At 41.0% G+C, this 17,226-nt stretch overlaps 1 protein-coding gene and 1 long non-coding RNA gene across 31 annotated transcripts in view; one reads left to right on the forward strand and one right to left on the reverse strand.

Annotated features, from left to right (window-relative positions):
• LOC121826357 (uncharacterized) overlaps positions 1-17,226 on the forward strand; it is a 73,550-nt gene that overhangs the window by 39,457 nt on the left and 16,867 nt on the right. For 16 of the 17 annotated variants that reach the window (XR_013047210.1, XR_013047213.1, XR_013047201.1 and 13 more), the window contains one exon: positions 8,208-8,411. The exons of the other annotated variant lie outside the window; for it this stretch is intronic. This is a non-coding gene — a long non-coding RNA (uncharacterized LOC121826357). The remainder of the gene's footprint in view (positions 1-8,207; positions 8,412-17,226) is intronic. 17 annotated transcript variants of the gene reach the window in all.
• LOC143270191 (dual E2 ubiquitin-conjugating enzyme/E3 ubiquitin-protein ligase BIRC6-like) lies at positions 234-11,626 on the reverse strand. Of its 14 annotated transcripts, XM_076559180.1 has the most exons (8): positions 8,166-8,299; positions 6,910-7,233; positions 6,657-6,699; positions 4,147-4,362; positions 3,635-3,802; positions 1,748-2,095; positions 1,022-1,156; positions 234-629 (listed from the first exon to the last, which is right to left on the reverse strand). In XM_076559180.1, the coding sequence occupies exons 1-4, from the start codon at positions 8,235-8,237 to the stop codon at positions 4,181-4,183; spliced, it is 621 nt and encodes a 206-aa protein (XP_076415295.1). In that variant the 5' UTR covers positions 8,238-8,299; the 3' UTR covers positions 234-629; positions 1,022-1,156; positions 1,748-2,095; positions 3,635-3,802; positions 4,147-4,180. The 14 variants fall into 14 exon arrangements, 8 of the variants coding, with proteins under 8 accessions (XP_076415295.1, XP_076415294.1, XP_076415297.1 ...); XM_076559179.1 differs by having other exon boundaries at positions 234-1,156; XR_013047195.1 differs by lacking the exon at positions 234-629 and adding an exon at positions 11,345-11,626 and having other exon boundaries at positions 1,088-2,095; positions 4,147-4,359; positions 6,657-6,757; positions 7,158-7,233; positions 8,166-8,357.

The raw sequence follows: 17,226 nt of genomic DNA on the forward strand, positions 1-17,226 counted from the left end.
GGTCCCCAGCACATCCAGAGTTCCTTTGCTCTTTCTTCAAACACAGGGAGAGGATGCAGTCAAAGCCCTCTGCTCACTGGTCTCTTAAGTGGATGTGGCATTCATTCTAGTCAGAAGGATCTTGTCTCATTGGGATTGTCTTTCTTTAATGAATAGTACCTTCTCTCTTGCCCGAAATTACCTGGTGCCCCCATTTTCCTTGTTTGTGATAACTGACTTTTTGCAAGGTTAGGTTCCAAAGCAAGACATTTAGTTTTATTTCTGAGATCAGAAGATGCCAGTAAAAGTGGAAATGATCCGGCTGAGAGCGGGACTCTTCCCCGATCCTGGGTTGTTAGTGCTCCCCCCACCCCACTCCCCGAAACTGGATTTGTCCCACCACCACGTGTATTGTTGGCACAAGTCCTCGTGGGAGTGGACCACGGCTCTGCCCCTTCGAGGTCCCAGAATCGTCAATTCAGTGCACTCCAGGCTGTAGGGTCTCCAAGGGCTCGGGTGGTGCGTTTCTGACCCGGCCCAGAGAGGGCGCTCCTGACAGCCTCGCAGACGGAAGGAGCTGCAGCCAGGCGTGCCTTAGCCTCCGCGATGGAGCACAGGAGGAGCAGACTCAGCAAGGCTGTGGGGATCACCTGTGGGAAGGGGCAGGGCGAGCTGGAGAAAAGGTTATGTGAGAAAGACCCTGGGAGAGGCAGAGAATTGGGCACAGGAGGTAAGGTGGGTGCAGGAATAGGAAGCTGTTACCAAGACTAGAAAGAAGTCCTGTGCAAAAGCCTCTCAGTCCTTGATGCCCCTCCAAGGCAGAACAGAAGCCCCTTTGTTGGTATCTTTTTTTGCCTCTGTAGTTTCTGTCACAGTCACGCCTCCCCACCCCACCCCTACCCCCGTCCACCTACCCCTCCAAATGGGAGCTCCATGTGGCACGGATCTCTGAGCTTTGTAAATCCAGTGTCACACCAAGTTCCATAGATGTTTAAGATCCTCAGAAAGTTTTGGTTGAATAGCCGGCAAGGGGGAAGGATACCTTTTCCTTCTCGTGGGCAACCTGGACATGGCTGGAGATGGGAGCAGCCCGGACATCATCTGACAGTGGTTGGGGAAAATGGATTGCTTGGAGGAGGCTCTCGATGCAGCAAGCCTTGGACTGTCCAGAGAACCGCTGTCGAAGTAGTAGGTCCGTGTCCGGGCAGATGCCAAGGAGAACGGAGAACAGTGCCACAGGAGAAGGAAGGGATTTGAGGAGGTGGGCGGGGTGGGAGGGTGAGGGTCGGGGTGATGGGCTCCTGAAGATTGGCAGAAGACACCGGAGAATTTGTCCCCTCCGACAATCCCATAACCACGAGGTATAACGAAAAACTGAGTTAAAGGAGTTGGTGGTGGACCACGGCTGGCCCATGAGAAGTGGGAAATTGGTGAGATTTACAGCTGCGATCCAACAACCCCATAGATCAATGCTCAATGGTAGCAACCTTCAAGGCCACCCATCTTTAAGGAGAAAATAAATAAGTTCACAAAAATTTCATAAACATATTAAACAGGATATCAAATTAAAATTTCTAGAAAATAGTGTCTGGGAATAGAGGCCAGTAAAGAGCACATGCCTAGCATGTATGAACTATCAATTCAATCCCCAGCACCATACACTCATTAAAAAAAAAAAAAAAAACTCAGAAAGCTAATACCATGTACCTAAAACAAGCAACAGAGACATAATGAATTAGTCTCAGTAAGTCACTGAGCAAATACAAACCACTGGAAGAGTGAAGCAGGCTGAGCAATGTGTCCAGTAAGTATCTGACAATGGTGCGTAACTGCTCTGTGGACGATGTCTGAATCAAGTCTTCTGGAACTGATGTTTCGCTCAGTGTCTTCCGACTTGCACCTATGGCTACTTTGAGCCTCTGCACTGCATTATGGGCCAGATTTAGTTGAAGCTGTAGCCGAATACAATCTTGATAAGCAGAAAAAACCCTACTGTCTTCCTCAACTGCTTTGTCTGGTTTTTCGCAAGAAGTACTTCGCATTGTTTGCACTGTTGAGAGGAGGAAGATCAATGCTCTGCAAAAGAGCTTCCAGACGATGACAGGCTAAGTTATATCTGTGAGTAAAAATAAATGAAGTCATTCCTTCAGTCTTCTTCTGGAGCTACACACTGAAAAGCACATCTCTTAAAATACATTAAAGTACAACTACTATGAAGAATTATTGTTGGGCCAGGTACTGTGGAGAACACCTTTAATCCCCCTACCCTAGAGGCAAAGGGGGGCAGCAATCTGTGGCTGGAGGACATCCTGGTCCACACAGTCAATTCAAGGTCCCTCAGAGCTACAAATAAAGACCCTGTCTTAAAGAAAACAAAACACCAAAACTACTGTTGACAAATATTAATAAATGATACGAGTTAGCTAACAATACTCTCATGCTTTCAATCCTGCTGTAATGTACCTTTGCTCCTTTCCCTTTTTTTTTAAGGTTTTATAAAATCCTTATTGACAAATAATTCACAGAGTATACAATTTGCCTGTCTGCACAATTTGATAGACTTTAGTCCAGCATCCTCATAGGCCCATGACCCCATCACCACTTTCTATTTTACAACATCGCTGTCTTCAATTTCATACACACATATAATGTATGGTGATTACATTCCACCTTATTTTTTTTTAATGAACATAATATTTGCAACTGTAACCATTTTTAAGTTCACAATTCAGAGGCATGAATTACATTCAAGATATTAATTACACTCATGATATTCATTATTACACTCATATTAATTACATTTGTGATATTCATTGATTACATTCCCAGTATTCATTCAATAACTATATTTATGATATGATTTATTACATTCATATTATGTCCTGATACTACTGTCCATTTGTAGGGCTTTTCCATCACACAAAACAGAAACTCTGTACTTAAGAAATCACTGCTCTATATTCCTTTCTTCTCCATCTTGAGATAACGTCTTATCTTTCTGTCTCTATGAATTTGTATAGATCCATATCTGTCACCATGCACAAAACTCAAATCCAAGTGGATCAAAGACCTCAACATAAATCCAGTTACTTTGAACCTGACAGAAGAGAAAGTAGGAAGTACTCTTAAACACATTGGCACAGGAGATCACTTCCTAAATATAACACCAGTAGCACAGACACTGAGAATAACAATTAATAAATGGGACCTCTCGAAATTGAGAAGCTTTTGCAGGGCAAAAGACACAGTCAATAAGACAAAAAGACAGCCAACAGAATGTGAAAAGATCTTCACCAACCCCACATCTGACAGAGGATTGATCTCCAAAGTATATGAAGAACTCAAGAAACTAGACATCAAAATACTGAACAATCCAATTAAAAAATGGGCTATAGAGCTAAACAGAGAATTCTCAAAAGAAGAATCTCAAATGGCTGAAAGACATTTAAGGAAATGCTCAACACCCTTTGTCATCAGGGAAATGCAAATCAAAACGACTCTAAGATACCACCTTATACCTGTCAGAATGGCTATGATCAAAAACACTAATAACAATCTATGTTGGAGAGAATTCAGAACAAGGGGAACACTCCTTTTCTCCCTTCTAGGTAGATACAGAAATAATTTAATAATATATGAACAATTTTTTACTAACCTGCACTGTATATCTTCTTGTAAAGCAACCATCATTGCTAAATGCTGGTCAATTTCTGGCTGGTTGGCAGACTCGCCTTCACCTCTTAGAGAATCATGCATCAACTTCAGTTTACTTTCCCAAGGCAAGATATAGGTATGTCCATAGTAAAATCCTAATGACAGTTATCTGAAATGAAGAGTTAAAAATAAGCAAACACAGCCGGGCGTTGGTGGCGCACGCCTTTAATCCCTGCACTCGGGAGGCAGAGCCAGGCGGATCTCTGTGAGTTCGAGGCCAGCCTGGGCTACAGAGTGAGCTCCAGGAAAGGCGCAAAGCTACACAGAGAAACCCTGTCTCGAAAAACCAAAAAAAAAAAAAAAAAAAAAAAATAAGCAAACACGTATGTGATACAATAAAAAAAATCTGAGCTATATATTTGGAAAAATACAGATTTACTTCTTCAACTATATGTCAATGTATTACTAAGAAACATGAAAAATATACACATTTACTTTCCTGAAGTTCTTTACCTTCATGAATCTGCACACAGGTGGTGGTATTAAGTCATGAAGACTTAAGTGAATGGGTGCTTATATCAGTTGCCACTACCAAACGCCTCCCATCCATTTCTTCTCCTAACGTCCATATGTCAATTGATAAGGAGGCCAAGTCTCCACAAGTGGGAATCAGTACATCCGTCAATAGTATAGGTCTTCCAGAATCCAAGGTCATAAATCTCCTGGCTTCTATGAAGGAAAAAGAAGTAAGTGACCCACCAAAATAGGGATCAAATAACCAAATTATATACTCAAAAACAGATTAAGCAATTCTTCATAAAAAATTCAAGTTATTAAACTATAAATAAGTAGATAAGTAAAAATAGCTTTATCAATACTTATTCATAAAATCTCTTAGTTGCTTAGTATGTCAAGGCTCAAGATTTGACCTCTCAACAAAAATCTGCTAGTGATGATGGAACTATTAAGGCAACTCCATGTAGTTAAAAGGGAGGTTTATTTGAGGGTTTTATTTACAACAGGTAAAAGGATAGGTTACAGGGTCCGGGAGAGGTGAAGTGCAGCCCAGCGGTGTTCTCTGGAGAACTCTGTTTCATCTACCATCCAACAACCAGAATTACCAGGAACCAAGAGAGCCAGCATATCCCAGCTCGTAGGCATGACAGTTACCAGAAGCCTCAATGCAGGTAGTACTTCCGGGTCAAAGCTGGAACAACTACTCACTACATGCTAGAGTTTTGAAAGCCTGAGGTCAAAAATTTTAAGACAATTAATTCGAAAGCACTCAGCTAGAGTAAATTCTCATATTTATTTCAAACATTATAGTTTAACAACTAAGTCAGCGAATACATTAAAAGGTATATCTAATAAAGTACCTGTCTTTTATTCAGACACAGAACATTTTCTGTCTTAGTTTCTCCACTAGATAGATTAGCTATACCAAGATGTAATTTCATTTGTAAGAGTCTTGTTAACTTCTGGGCCAAGAGTCTAATACACTGGGTTTAATATGTGGTAAAGCATGGTTGAAATTACACAGTAACAGTACCATCAAAAAATATAAATCATAGGCTGGGTGGTGGTGGCGCACACCTTTGATCCCAGCACTGGGGAGGCAGAGGCAGGTGATCTCTAAATCCGAGGTCAGCCTGGTCTACAAAATGAGTTTCAGGACAGCCAGGACTACTACACAGAGAAACCCTGTCTCAAAATAAAAAAAAGAGCACATACTGCTCTTTCAGGAGCCATATTTGATTCTCAGCACCCACATCAGGCTCCTTGCTCACAACCAACTCTAACTCTGGTTCCAGGGAAATCCAACTCCTCCACCCTCTGTGGGCACCTGAACTCATGTGCACAAAGCCAGATAAGACAGACACCATGCATGCAAACACACACACACACACACACACACACACACACACACACACACACATATCCATTCACAAACTCATGCAGACAGACGTGCACACTACACAAATTAAAAAGAAAGCTTTTTAAAAATGCCTCAAGGCCTCCAGAAGATACAGACAACTCAAGTGGCTGCCCCAGAATAAATAGAGCAAGCACTGTCTTTCTAGGTCAGCACCATATCAGAAAACTTGAGAACAGATTTCTATTTCTGGTCTTATACACAACAAAAGCAAATCCCTTTACTGAAGTGAAATGCAAATCATTAATAATACCATAATTCTTTTTCATTGAATTGGTATGAGGGGCAGTTTAGCAATCTTTACCATCTACACTCTACAGAGAAAAAAAATGACTAAGATGTACAGGAATAGTGCTGATTTGACAGAACTATATTAAAAGAAAAGGCAATTTCCAAGAGTTTCCGAAACAATAAATAAAAGTCTAGTTCACTTCCTCACAGGCTCGTAGGATGCAGTTGTGTCCATGTACAGTATAAACAACTGTACCCATACAGAGCAACAATTTTCCCTCTATGTTATTAGCACCAAAGCTCCTACCAATTAATAATTAAATGTGCAGAAAATACCAAGAGAATGTTATAAGCTTTAAATTCCCTCTTCTAAAGCAAATAAGATTCAATTATTAATATAATGAAAAGCACAGATATAATATGTCCATTTTCCTCCTAAGGATATTAAAATTTTGCTGTTGCTTTAGTATAAAACTGAATAGAATTAGAAGGTAAAAGATAGCTAAGATTTATTTGTAAATATGCATACTCCCACACCAATTACAGATTTCTGAAATACTGCATGACAGAAATGTAGATATAATGCTAGCTTCAGGACACTACCTTACAGCCTTATTTCTGGCATAATGGTAACTGAGCAACTACTACAGTTCAAGCAGACTGTTTGTATCATTCATATTTCAATAGGCAAGATTTAGATAGAATAGTCTCACTTTTTCAATGTAATTAGCCAACCTATACAACTTGCACCTTCCATGGCTCTTATTCTTGGTAGCAAATGTAATTTGTTTGCAATAAGTCATAAAAGGGCCAACAGATTTAGGAAAGAAAAAAATAACTTGAAAAATGCAAAGATTACCTGAATGCATTTGCTCTATAATAATGGACTGGTGAGGTGGAGGCTGAAGAAAAATGTGAGGCATGAGAAATTGCAAGGGCTAGACCAGAACCAAGTGGATTCTACAAAAGAAAACAATGTAAATGTACTGATACTACTCTTGCTCTAAAAAACCATCTAACCATAGCATTAAACTAACTAGTCTCATTTCCTGATACACATTTTGAAATATGTTATAAAAGAAAAGTTATCATCTATTGAAAACACCATTTACCATTCTAGACTTGTTGGAATTTTTGTTATGTGCAGCAAGATTCACTGCTGGGGGATCAATGACTGAGCCTGGAAAAAGCTGTGCAAGCTCGGCATTAATCACAACAGAAACTGCTTCATTGGGCGGAGTGAGTGGTGGAGTCATAAAAAGTGGTGTTGTTTTTGGAGTAGGTGGAATAACATCAAATGGATGGATGAAAAATCCAGGGGCAGCCACTGGGTTGGAAGGCACAGAGTTGTGAACAGGACCTGCTGCTGATGCTGATGCTGATGCTGCAGCTGCTGCAGCTGTTGTCTGGTGCAACTTGGCTTCCAGCTTTGCTTTCTGTAAAAGAAACAAAGGCAACACCTATAGAAGAATCCTGACTACCTACGTTGTGAGGAACACTCTATGATTCCATATAATGAAGTTAGACAGGATCAACTAGATCCTCGTTACATGAAGATGAAACTGGACTCAACAGCACAGGAAGCCCTGCCTCACGAGGACACGTCTTGAAATGCTGTCTACAAATTTCCTGTACGTTAGGGAACTAGAAATGGAGCAAAAGATGAAAAGTAAGCAGAACAATTAAATGTAAATAATAAAACCAAGTTCTGCTAAAAACAAAATGAACCAAAAATAAATCAATGCTGACTGACCTAAGTTCTCAAGAGCAATTTGCAAAGTTTGCATTTAGTCAGCAATTAAATCTATAAACCATATTATCATTATTGCTATACTTAGAATTGAATTAATATAATTGGTCTTTTTAATGTCCTATATTCTCTATACCATGAAAATTGTAACTGGTAACTTTACAATGTTTCTCCAAGAGTTTTTAAACATAAAATAGAATTAACTTCAAGACTCAACAAAAAGTATCATTTTCTTTCAATCATGTATTAAAAATGCATTCATATTGGCCGGGCGGTGGTGGCGCACGCCTTTAATCCCAGCACTCGGGAGGCAGAGCCAGGCGGATCTCTGTGAGTTCGAGGCCAGCCTGGACTAACAAGTGAGTCCCAGGAGAGGCACAAAGCTACACAGAGAAACCCTGTCTTGAAAAACAAAAAAACAAAACAAAAAAAAATGCATTCATATAAGTTTAATACATTTAAACATATCACAAAGACTTTACCTCAATTTTCTGTTGCAAACGATTAGCTCAGATTGAACAACCTACTTCCTTTATGAAAATAATGGTCATTTTTACAGTACTTTTCAGCTTTTGAAGTTTAGAGACAGCATGAACAAAGAGCCAAATAGTCTCCAACCTGTTGCTGAAGCTTCAAAAGCTGCCACTGTTTCTCTTGCAGCACCTGTAGCTGTTGCTCGGCTGAAGCCATTGCGTGAGAGAGAGACTGCAAAGCTACCTGGGCTGCTGAACTGAGGGCTGTCGAGGCTTCCCCAGCTGTCCCAGATGATAGTCCACCTACTGCAGGAGTAACCCCGAAGGAACTCACTGCCTAAAACAAGGAAAAAACAAACATAGACCCAGGATGAAGAAAAGGCTCACAGAGGTACATAGTCAAAGTACATAATTTGACATTAAAATTATATTCAGTATGTGACTTAAAAAAAAAAAAAGAGGCTGGGATTTCATTCAGTGTGGTGGTATTGTGTTCCCCGAAATATTGTGCACCCTAATAAACTTATCTGGGGTCAGAGACAGAACAGCCACAATATTAAACATAGAGGATAGGCAGTGGTAGCACACACCTTTAATCCAGAGGCAGAAATCCATCTGTTCAAGGGTACAGCCAAGCATGGTGACTCACGCCTTTTATCCCAGGGAATGATGGTAGAAAGTAGAAAGGTATATAAGGCGTGAGGACCAGAAACTAGAAGCATTTGGCTGGTTAAGCTTTCAGGCTTCTAGCAGCAGTTCAGCTGAGAGCCATTTGGATGTGAGGACACAGAGGCTTCCAGTCTGAGGAAACAAGACCAGCTGAGAAGTTGGCCAGGTGAGGTTAGCTGTGGCTTGTTCTGTCTCTCTGACCTTCCAGCATTCACCCCAATACTTGGCTCCAGGTTTGATTTTATTAATAAGAACTTTTAAGATTCATGCTACAATTCAGTGCTAGGGCATTTGCCTAAAAGGCTCAGAAACCCGAGTTCAATCACCAGTATCACCATATACATACGAACACTGCAATGTAGTGTTACCGATACTGATACTCAAGATCTAAGAGGGTCCTAGATCTCAAATCTCAAATCAAAAATTTGAGTCATAGCCGGGCGGTGGTGGCTCACGCCTTTAATCCCAGCACTGGGAGGCAGAGCCAGGTGGATCTCTGTTAGTTCGAGGCCAGCCTGGTCTACAAAGCGAGTTCCAGCAAAGAGGCAAAGCTACAAGAGAAACCCTGTCTCGAAAAACCAAAAAAAGAAAACAAAGCAATGTTCACCTTACTAGAACCTCAATACATATATATGTACTTTAAATCTGAAGTGTCATCAACACACTTCATTAACTAAACTTAGTGGTTATTACCACAATGAAAAGATACAAAGAAAAATTTGAAGGACAACACACTAAAATTAACTGATAAATTCTTTTAAAACTCTATCCTTTCTATAACCAAAGCCCAGGATTATAAGCTGTGACGTTTCCTGTTGTTGGTATTTTTAGATCTGCTTCTTTGACAGGACTAGGAACTTAATTCAGACTCTTGAGCACACTTGGTATCTACCACTGAGCGATACGAGGCCTGTTACATTATAATGAAGAGGTTGAAATGGCACTTGCTTAAATAAGGTATCCAGTAAATCAGTTAAAGGAACGATTCAAGTCCTTCTATGGGAGAAATTCAGACTTAGGCCAAAATACATATATCCTTTTGTTGTTGTTTTGTTTTCATTTTTCTTTTCTTTTTCTTTTTCTTTTTTTTTTTTTTTTTTTTTTTTTTTTTGGTTTTTCGAGACAGGGTTTCTCTGTGTAGCTTTGCGCCTTTCCTGGGACTCACTTGGTAGTCCAGGCTGGCCTCGAACTCACAGAGATCCGCCTGGCTCTGCCTCCTTGTTTTCATTTTTCAAGACAGGGTTTCTCTGTGTAGCCCTGGCTGTCCCAGAACTCACTCTGTAGAACATGCTGACCTCTAATTCACAAAGATCCTTCTGCCTTTGAGATTAAAGGCGTGTGCAACAGCCACCCAGTAAAAATACAAAAATTATTTATTATAAAATTTTTAATTTTTTACGCCAAAATATAATTATAAACATAAATATAAAGAATGAGGGCTGGAGAGATGGCTCAGTGGTTAAGAGCACTGGCTGCTCTTCCAGAGGACCCGGTTTCAATTCCCAGCACCCATATAGCAGCTCACAACTGTCTGTAACTCCAGTTCCAGGGGATCTGACAACTCCACACCAATGTACATAAAATAAATTTAAATAAGTTATTTTAAAAATGAGAAAAATATATACATACACTAGAAAAACCAGAGAAGAAAAATCAAAATATTTCTGAGCAAAAATACTAAACTATTACAATTCTTTATTTTTTTTTAAAACCACAGCAAGTGTAGATTTACTAAGGAAAAGTGAGGAAAACTCTTTAAGGTGGGAAGGATCCAAGGGAGACATACCATATTATATTCTTTTACACAAGCACAATGTAGACTAGCAGTTTTCCAAAACAGCTACCTTATTCTGACCACAGGAGGGCAGTGTGTCTCACAAAAAAAATCCTACTGGAACTGTTCAAACTACAAAACACAATTTAAACAAACTACTCTTATGACAATATGATTAAACATGAAAAAAAATTAGAAATCAACAGTATAGGGCTGGAGAGATGGCTCAGTGGTTAAGGGCACTGTCTGCTCTTCCAGAGGTCCTGAGTTCAACTCCCAGCACCCACATGGTGGCTCTCAACCATCTGTATCCGGAGCTGATGCCCTCTTCTGTCTGATGCCCTCTCCATCATGCAAATGGAGCACTCATATACATAAGATACATAAATAAATAAATCTTTATTAAAAAAAAAAACAGTATAAAGAACTCAGAGATGGCTCAGCTGTTAAGAGCACCGACTTACTGCTCTTCCAGAGGACTCGGGATCAATTCCCAGACGCCACACGGCCACAAACAACTGTTTGTATTCTAGTTCCAGAGGACGCAACACCCTCACACAGACATACAAGCAGGCAAAACAACAATTTCAATTTCTCCTTAAAGTAACGTTTCTTCGTAAATACACGTTTTTAACTTTTTTTTTTTTTCAAAACAAGACCTCACTAACACTCATTCTGAAATGATTTCTAAATTCCGTATAACAAAAATGTGGGCGGGGGCGGGGTGTGTGTGCCCACTAAACACAATTTCGTCGGTCCACCTTCACTTTGGCTAAAGAAAAGTGGAGGCCCGGTAAACTACACGTCCCACCATGCATTGCTGCCTTATTCAGAGTAGGTCTCTACGGAAACAGAAAAAAAAAAAATTCTCCAAGTCCCACCTGTTACTTCGTTTCTAAACACCTCCTGCACTTTCAGCTCGGACGGCAAACACAAAAGCCTCGTGACCTGCCGTTGGCTCCCAGAGCCAGATAAGCGGGGGCCCCGGGGTCTGGTGGCACCAGCGCCTCGGCGGGGGAAACGCCACCGAGCTCCAGCGCTCCCCTCTCCTTCCCGGGGCTGGATGCACGCACAAGCCTCCTCCTGCCTGCATCCAATCGGGGCTCTCCAAGGCGACCCTAACCGCCGCCCTCTGCGCGCGCTTTCGAGCCCCTCAGCCCGGTCGCAGGGCCAAGTGACCTCCCTTCCCCGGAGACCGGCAGCCCGGCGAGAAAGCTGGCGATCAACTCAGGTTGGCCTCGAACTCACAGAGATCTGCCTGCCTCTGCCTCCCGAGTGCTGGGATTAAAGGTGCGCGCCACCACAGGCTGAAAGTATTTGTTGTTAATGATACAGAATGCATGTATAGGGGGCTAGGAATAAACCTCAGTGCAAACATTCCTGCCTCCCCTGGATACTGGGTTTTGAACCTGCAGCCTCGTGTTAGCCTTGTACCACTCAGCTATACTCCTGACCATTTTGTTGTTGTTTTTGAGACAGTCTCCCTGAATTATCCAGTTGTTCTTGAATTCTGTCTGTAGCTTGGGCAGCCTTTGAACTTGCCCTCCTCATTGCTCAGCCTTTCCAGTGCCTTCACCATGAAGGCACAACTCTAGAGACAACCTATTGTCTAGCACGTAAGAGATCACTAGATGGGTTCCAGCAGTTCATACAACCTCCTTTTATTATTGGCAATATTTCCTGTCTCAAAATCGGTGTCCTGGCCCATCCTTGGCTTCCTAGCACTAAGGCAATTAGAAGCTTAAGGTTGCCCATGAGGTCTGCTGAGAAGCAAGTTTCAGGTCAGCCCTGGCTGTATGAGAGACCCTGTGTCAAAAAAGAACCAACAATAAAAAGTGTGTGTGTGTGTGTGTGTGTGTGTGTGTGTGTGTGTGTGTGATAAATGTGGGTTCCTTTGTGGCTTTTTGAAACAGGGTGTCTCTCTTTGTAGCCCTGACTGTCATGGAGACTAACACTGGCCTGGAACTCACAGAGATCACCTGCCTCTCTCTGCCTCCTGAGTGTTGGAATTAAAGGGGTGCATCATCACACTCAACCTACATGTGGATTTTTTGAGTAAAAGATTGATACCTTTCCTCAAATTTTAAATTTATCTTTACTTATTTATACTAGGGAACAAATCCAGGACTTCAACATGTAGGCAAGTGCTCACCCACTGAGTTTACATCCTTACCTCTCAGTTCAAAAGGGCTATATTAACTAGAAAGAAAATAAAAAGGATGAGAGACCATCAGCTACTGATCACAGGATTCTGGCAATTGATACGTATATATATTTTCACCAATCCCTTTAATAACTCACAACACTATACATAAGATTCATGGTACATGCCACCTCAGTTCAAAGCCTGTCTCTAGTCAACTCAAGAAGGCCCAACTCAAGCCAAACCAGGGAGACCTCTAAGAGCTTGAGACCCTAACCAGTCTTGACCAATTTGCCAACTCTAACATGCTTGCCTAAAGTCAGGTCATGACTGGGAACCGGCTCTACATTGATTCTGCTCAGAATCCATGCCTCTGACCCTACATGGAGCAATAGCAATGGTATTATGTGACAGACATTTCCTGGGAAAACACAAAGACACAACATGCTCATCTACTCACTTCAGTAAGAGAGCCCACAACAGACCAAAGTAAGAATTGCACCAATGTCCAATATGACGAACCAGTGAGTTTTGTATTGGGGTCACTAACAAGAGCATGGGTGAGTGGTGACTTAGAAGGAGCAGGAATGACGGACAAAAGCAGCTGCATCACCAGAGAGCCCATCATGAGTGCAAGCTCAGAAAACTCCAGCTTGGCCAAATTTCTCTCTTGTTAGGTGGTTTTCCTGATCAGAATCTTGTTTGTTTGTTTGTTTTTTGAGACAGGGTTTCTCTGTGTATCCCTGGCTGTCCTGGAACTCATTAAGTTATAAGAGCTAGTTGAGAAAAAGCTTAATCTAAGATCAAGCTTTCATAATAAGTCTCCATGTCCCAAAGAAAAGTCCAGTTACATTTGGCGTCCAACATGGGACATATAAATCCACATAGTGCCTGAGAAAGCTAATAAAAGTTCCAAACATGGAGATGGATGCGGCTTCCTGGTGAACCACAGTCTCTCTGGTACGCTTAGTGCTCTGGGCGTGCCTGTGGGACCCAAAGGGGGCAGAGCCAGCAGCCAGTGCAATGTGTTAATCGGAGCTGTGTGGCAGTCAGAAAACCGTGTGCAGGTGTGCACACACATACATACACATAGACAGACAGACAGACAGACAGATACACACAAAAGCCAGGTACAGCCCAGAAAAAAACCTCTGAACAGGTTACCGAGTGCTTAAAAATATGCTTAGGTGCTAAAGAAAGAAAAAATGAGTATAGACAATCATAAAATAAATAGTTTAAAAATAATAAAATAAAGTATTTTAAAAAGGAGTGAAGTAGGGGCTGGAGAGGTGGCTCAGAGGTTAAGAGCACTGGCTGTTCTTCCTGAGGTCCTGAGTTCAATTCCCAGCAACCACATGGTGGCTCACAACCATCTGTAATTTGATCTGGTGCCCTCTTCTGGTGCGTAAGCAGAATACTGTATACATAATAAATAAATAAATCTTAAAAAAAAAAAAAAAAAAAGGAGTGAAGTAATATAAAAAAAATAGCCATGTAAGGATGGGAAATACACAAGATGCTCTGATCCTGTATGTTGCTCTATTGACTTTAAATGTTTGAAATGCTGATGAGCAAAGGGCAAACATTGCTGAGAGATAATTAGATCATATATAAAAAAATACTAAATTAAACCAGCATATAAATATTAAGGATGTCTTAACTTTAGAATGAAAGTCAAAAATTGTGTTGCATTGGAAGAGAGGTTATGCCTTTGTTTTCACATAAAACAAAAAGCTATGGATTTCTTCAAAATTAATAAAGATCATGTTTGATTGGGGAAGCCCTCCTAAAAAATCTTGGTTACAGACATAAAGGAAAAACATAAACAACAAAAATTAGCTACAAGACAGGTGACATATAAACTGATCCTTCTACATGGGAACAGCTCCGAGACTAAAGGAAATATGATAAATCTTGTTGGCTACAGAGTGCTAATGACAATTTGGTTATACAGTCCAAATGGATTTATAAAGTTGACAGATGCCTTTTACCTGCTCAAACATAAAACAAAAAAAAATCATCTTTAGCTGACTTGTGCACACTGCACATTCCATACTTGTGTTGATGCTGATATATATGTTACCTTTAAAGTTTGCCGGGTGGTGATGGTGCATACCTTTAATCTCAGCACTTGGGAGCCAGAGGCAGAAGGATCTCAGTGAGTTTGAGGCCAGCCCGGTCTACAAAGCAAGTTCCAGGACAACTGAACTGTTATGCAAAGAAACCCTGTCTCAGAGAGAAAAAAATTACGTGTTTTCAGAAAAAAAAAAAAAGACCAGACACCAGTAAAAACAAGTAGCCCAAGTGATCCAGCCTCTTAGAATGCCTCTGTTACAGTTTCCTCAAAATTCTACATCCAGAACAACTTTAAAGCTGCTAGTTGAGATGGTCCTCACTCACAGACTACCCCACCCAGTACTTCACTTTCCCATCACACAGAGACTAAACAAAAAATAATACAGCTAGCTCTCCCAGGACTTGACCATTATCCCAGTTTTCTCAAGGTCCCATAAAAATGTCATCACCCCCAGACAACAAAAAGCAGCCTAAAATATACAACACCCACATTTCCAAGAGGTAGGGTGAGTAGTTTTTGGTCATTCAATGGGTTAAGAATGTTTGTCCCAAAAAAAAAAAAAAAAAAAAAAAAAAAAAAAAAAAAAAAAGCATTAAAAACGCCGGGCGTTGGTGGCGCACGCCTTTAATCCCAGCACTCGGGAGGCGGAGGCAGGCGGATCTCTGTGAGTTCGAGGCCAGCCTGGGCTACCAAGTGAGTTCCAGGAAAGGCGCAAAGCTACACAGAGAAACCCTGTCTCGAAAAACCAAAAAAAAAAAAAAAAAAAAAAAAAAAAAAAGAATGTTTGTCATCATTTGGGGGCTTGGTTGCACATTGCTTGCTCTGCACTTACTTCTTTCTTTCTTTCTTTTTTTAATTTATTTATTTATTATGTATATAGCATGTATGGCTACAGGCCAGAAGAGGGCACCAGATCCCATTACAGATGGTTGTGAGCCACCATGTGGTTGCTGGGAATTGAACTCAGGACCTCTGGAAGAGCAGTCAGTGCTCTTAACCTCTGAGCCATCTCTCCAGCCCTGCACTTCTTATTTACTCAGTTAATGTATGCGGTCTCTGATGAGGTTAAAAAACTAGATAAAGTTTTATAGTTTGCCTTATTACCAAATTAAAAAAAAAAAAAAACTAACAAAAGAGATGTAAAAGTTATGAGGTTGAGGGACATAAAAGCTTGTTTATCAAAGAAAGTATTTTAACATCAAAAAAATATTTTGAGATTGGTAATAGAAGTTATGATAGAAAATAATTTAGGTATGAAACTTTGAACTCGCCAAGATAGGATAGGTAATATAGAAGTTTCTTCAAATTTGCCAAATATAAATGGACTGCACATTGTAAATGCAATCCTTACTTGACAATTATTCTTTTTTTTAAATGTATTTTTATTTTATTTGCATTGGTGTTTTGCCTGCATGTTTGTGTGAGGGTGTCAGATCCCCTGGAAATGGAGTTACAGATAGTTATGAGCTGCCATGTGGGTGCTAGGAATTGAACCTGGGTCCTCTGGAAGAGCAGCCAGTGCTCTTAGCCACTGAACCATCTCTCCAGTCCCAGATAATTGCTCTAATTCTATACAGTTTTACTGTGTTAGAGTTAAAAACCTTTCCTTTTTATTTAGACAAAAAGGGGCAAAGGTTTCAGAATATTTGTTTACACTGTGTGAAGATGTGTCACTGTGCTTGATTTAATAAAGAGCTGAATGGTCAATAGCTAGGCAGGAGAGAATACGCGGGACTTCCGGGCAGGGGAAGGAACTCGGGATGAATCTAGGCCTATGAGAGATGCCAGCAAGGCACTGAAGAAGTCAGACATGTGGTACAGAGGAGACGTAACCGAGAAACTTGACAGAACCTAGATAATAAAAACAGATTAAGTTATAAGAGCTAGTTCAGAAAAGGCCTAAGCTAAGGCCAGGCTTTCATAGTTAATAATAAGTTTCCGTGTTGTTATTTGTGAGCTGGCGGCCCAAAGAACAGTCCGACTATACTCTGTAGCCCAGGCTGGCCTCACACTCACAGAGATCCGCCTGCCTCTGCCTCCTGAGTGGGGAATTAAAGGCGTGCGCCACCACCGCCCTCCCTGATCAGAATCTTAATCCCAGCAACTGTTGACCGCCATTTATACCATTGGTAGGCACCTTCAAAAATCAAGGTTTTTTTTTTGTTCTCTGGGCATGTGACCTTCTGTTATCATCTGAGGCTCCTGAGGCTCCTTTACCTTCTTGGAGCAAATGTTTCAATTTGGAGGGAATATTGCAATTAGAAGGAATGTGACCTTCAGCAAGTAGCTATATAGGGCAAAACTTGATGGTCTGGGCCAGACTTCCCATCTAAGTTTATTACACATGTGGGAACTTGGACATACACATCAATGAATGTGAGCTTTCTATCCTAGTATACCTTGTCATCAAAGAGGGCGAATCCCCACTTCTTCCCCTTCTGTGGGATTTGGCACTTCACTAAGTACAAGACTTTGCTTCTGCAGGGCTACGGCCAGCAGGAGCATAGAGCAAAGGAGAAGGCAGATAATATGTTGAATTATAA

This window comes from Peromyscus maniculatus, chromosome 22 (assembly GCF_049852395.1).
Source record: "Peromyscus maniculatus bairdii isolate BWxNUB_F1_BW_parent chromosome 22, HU_Pman_BW_mat_3.1, whole genome shotgun sequence".
Lineage (NCBI taxonomy): Eukaryota > Metazoa > Chordata > Mammalia > Rodentia > Cricetidae > Peromyscus > Peromyscus maniculatus.

Coding starts and splice junctions, on each gene's coding strand:
- LOC143270191 (XM_076559180.1), bottom strand. CDS start 8,237: ATGGCTTCAGCCGAGCAACAGCTACAGGTGCTGCAAGAGAAACAGTGG. Junction 7,234..8,165: donor TTTTGAAGCTTCAGCAACAG/GTTGGAGACTAT, acceptor TTTCTTTTACAG/AAAGCAAAGCTGGAAGCCAA. Junction 4,363..6,656: donor TATAGAGCAAATGCATTCAG/GTAATCTTTGCA, acceptor TTTCCTTCATAG/AAGCCAGGAGATTTATGACC.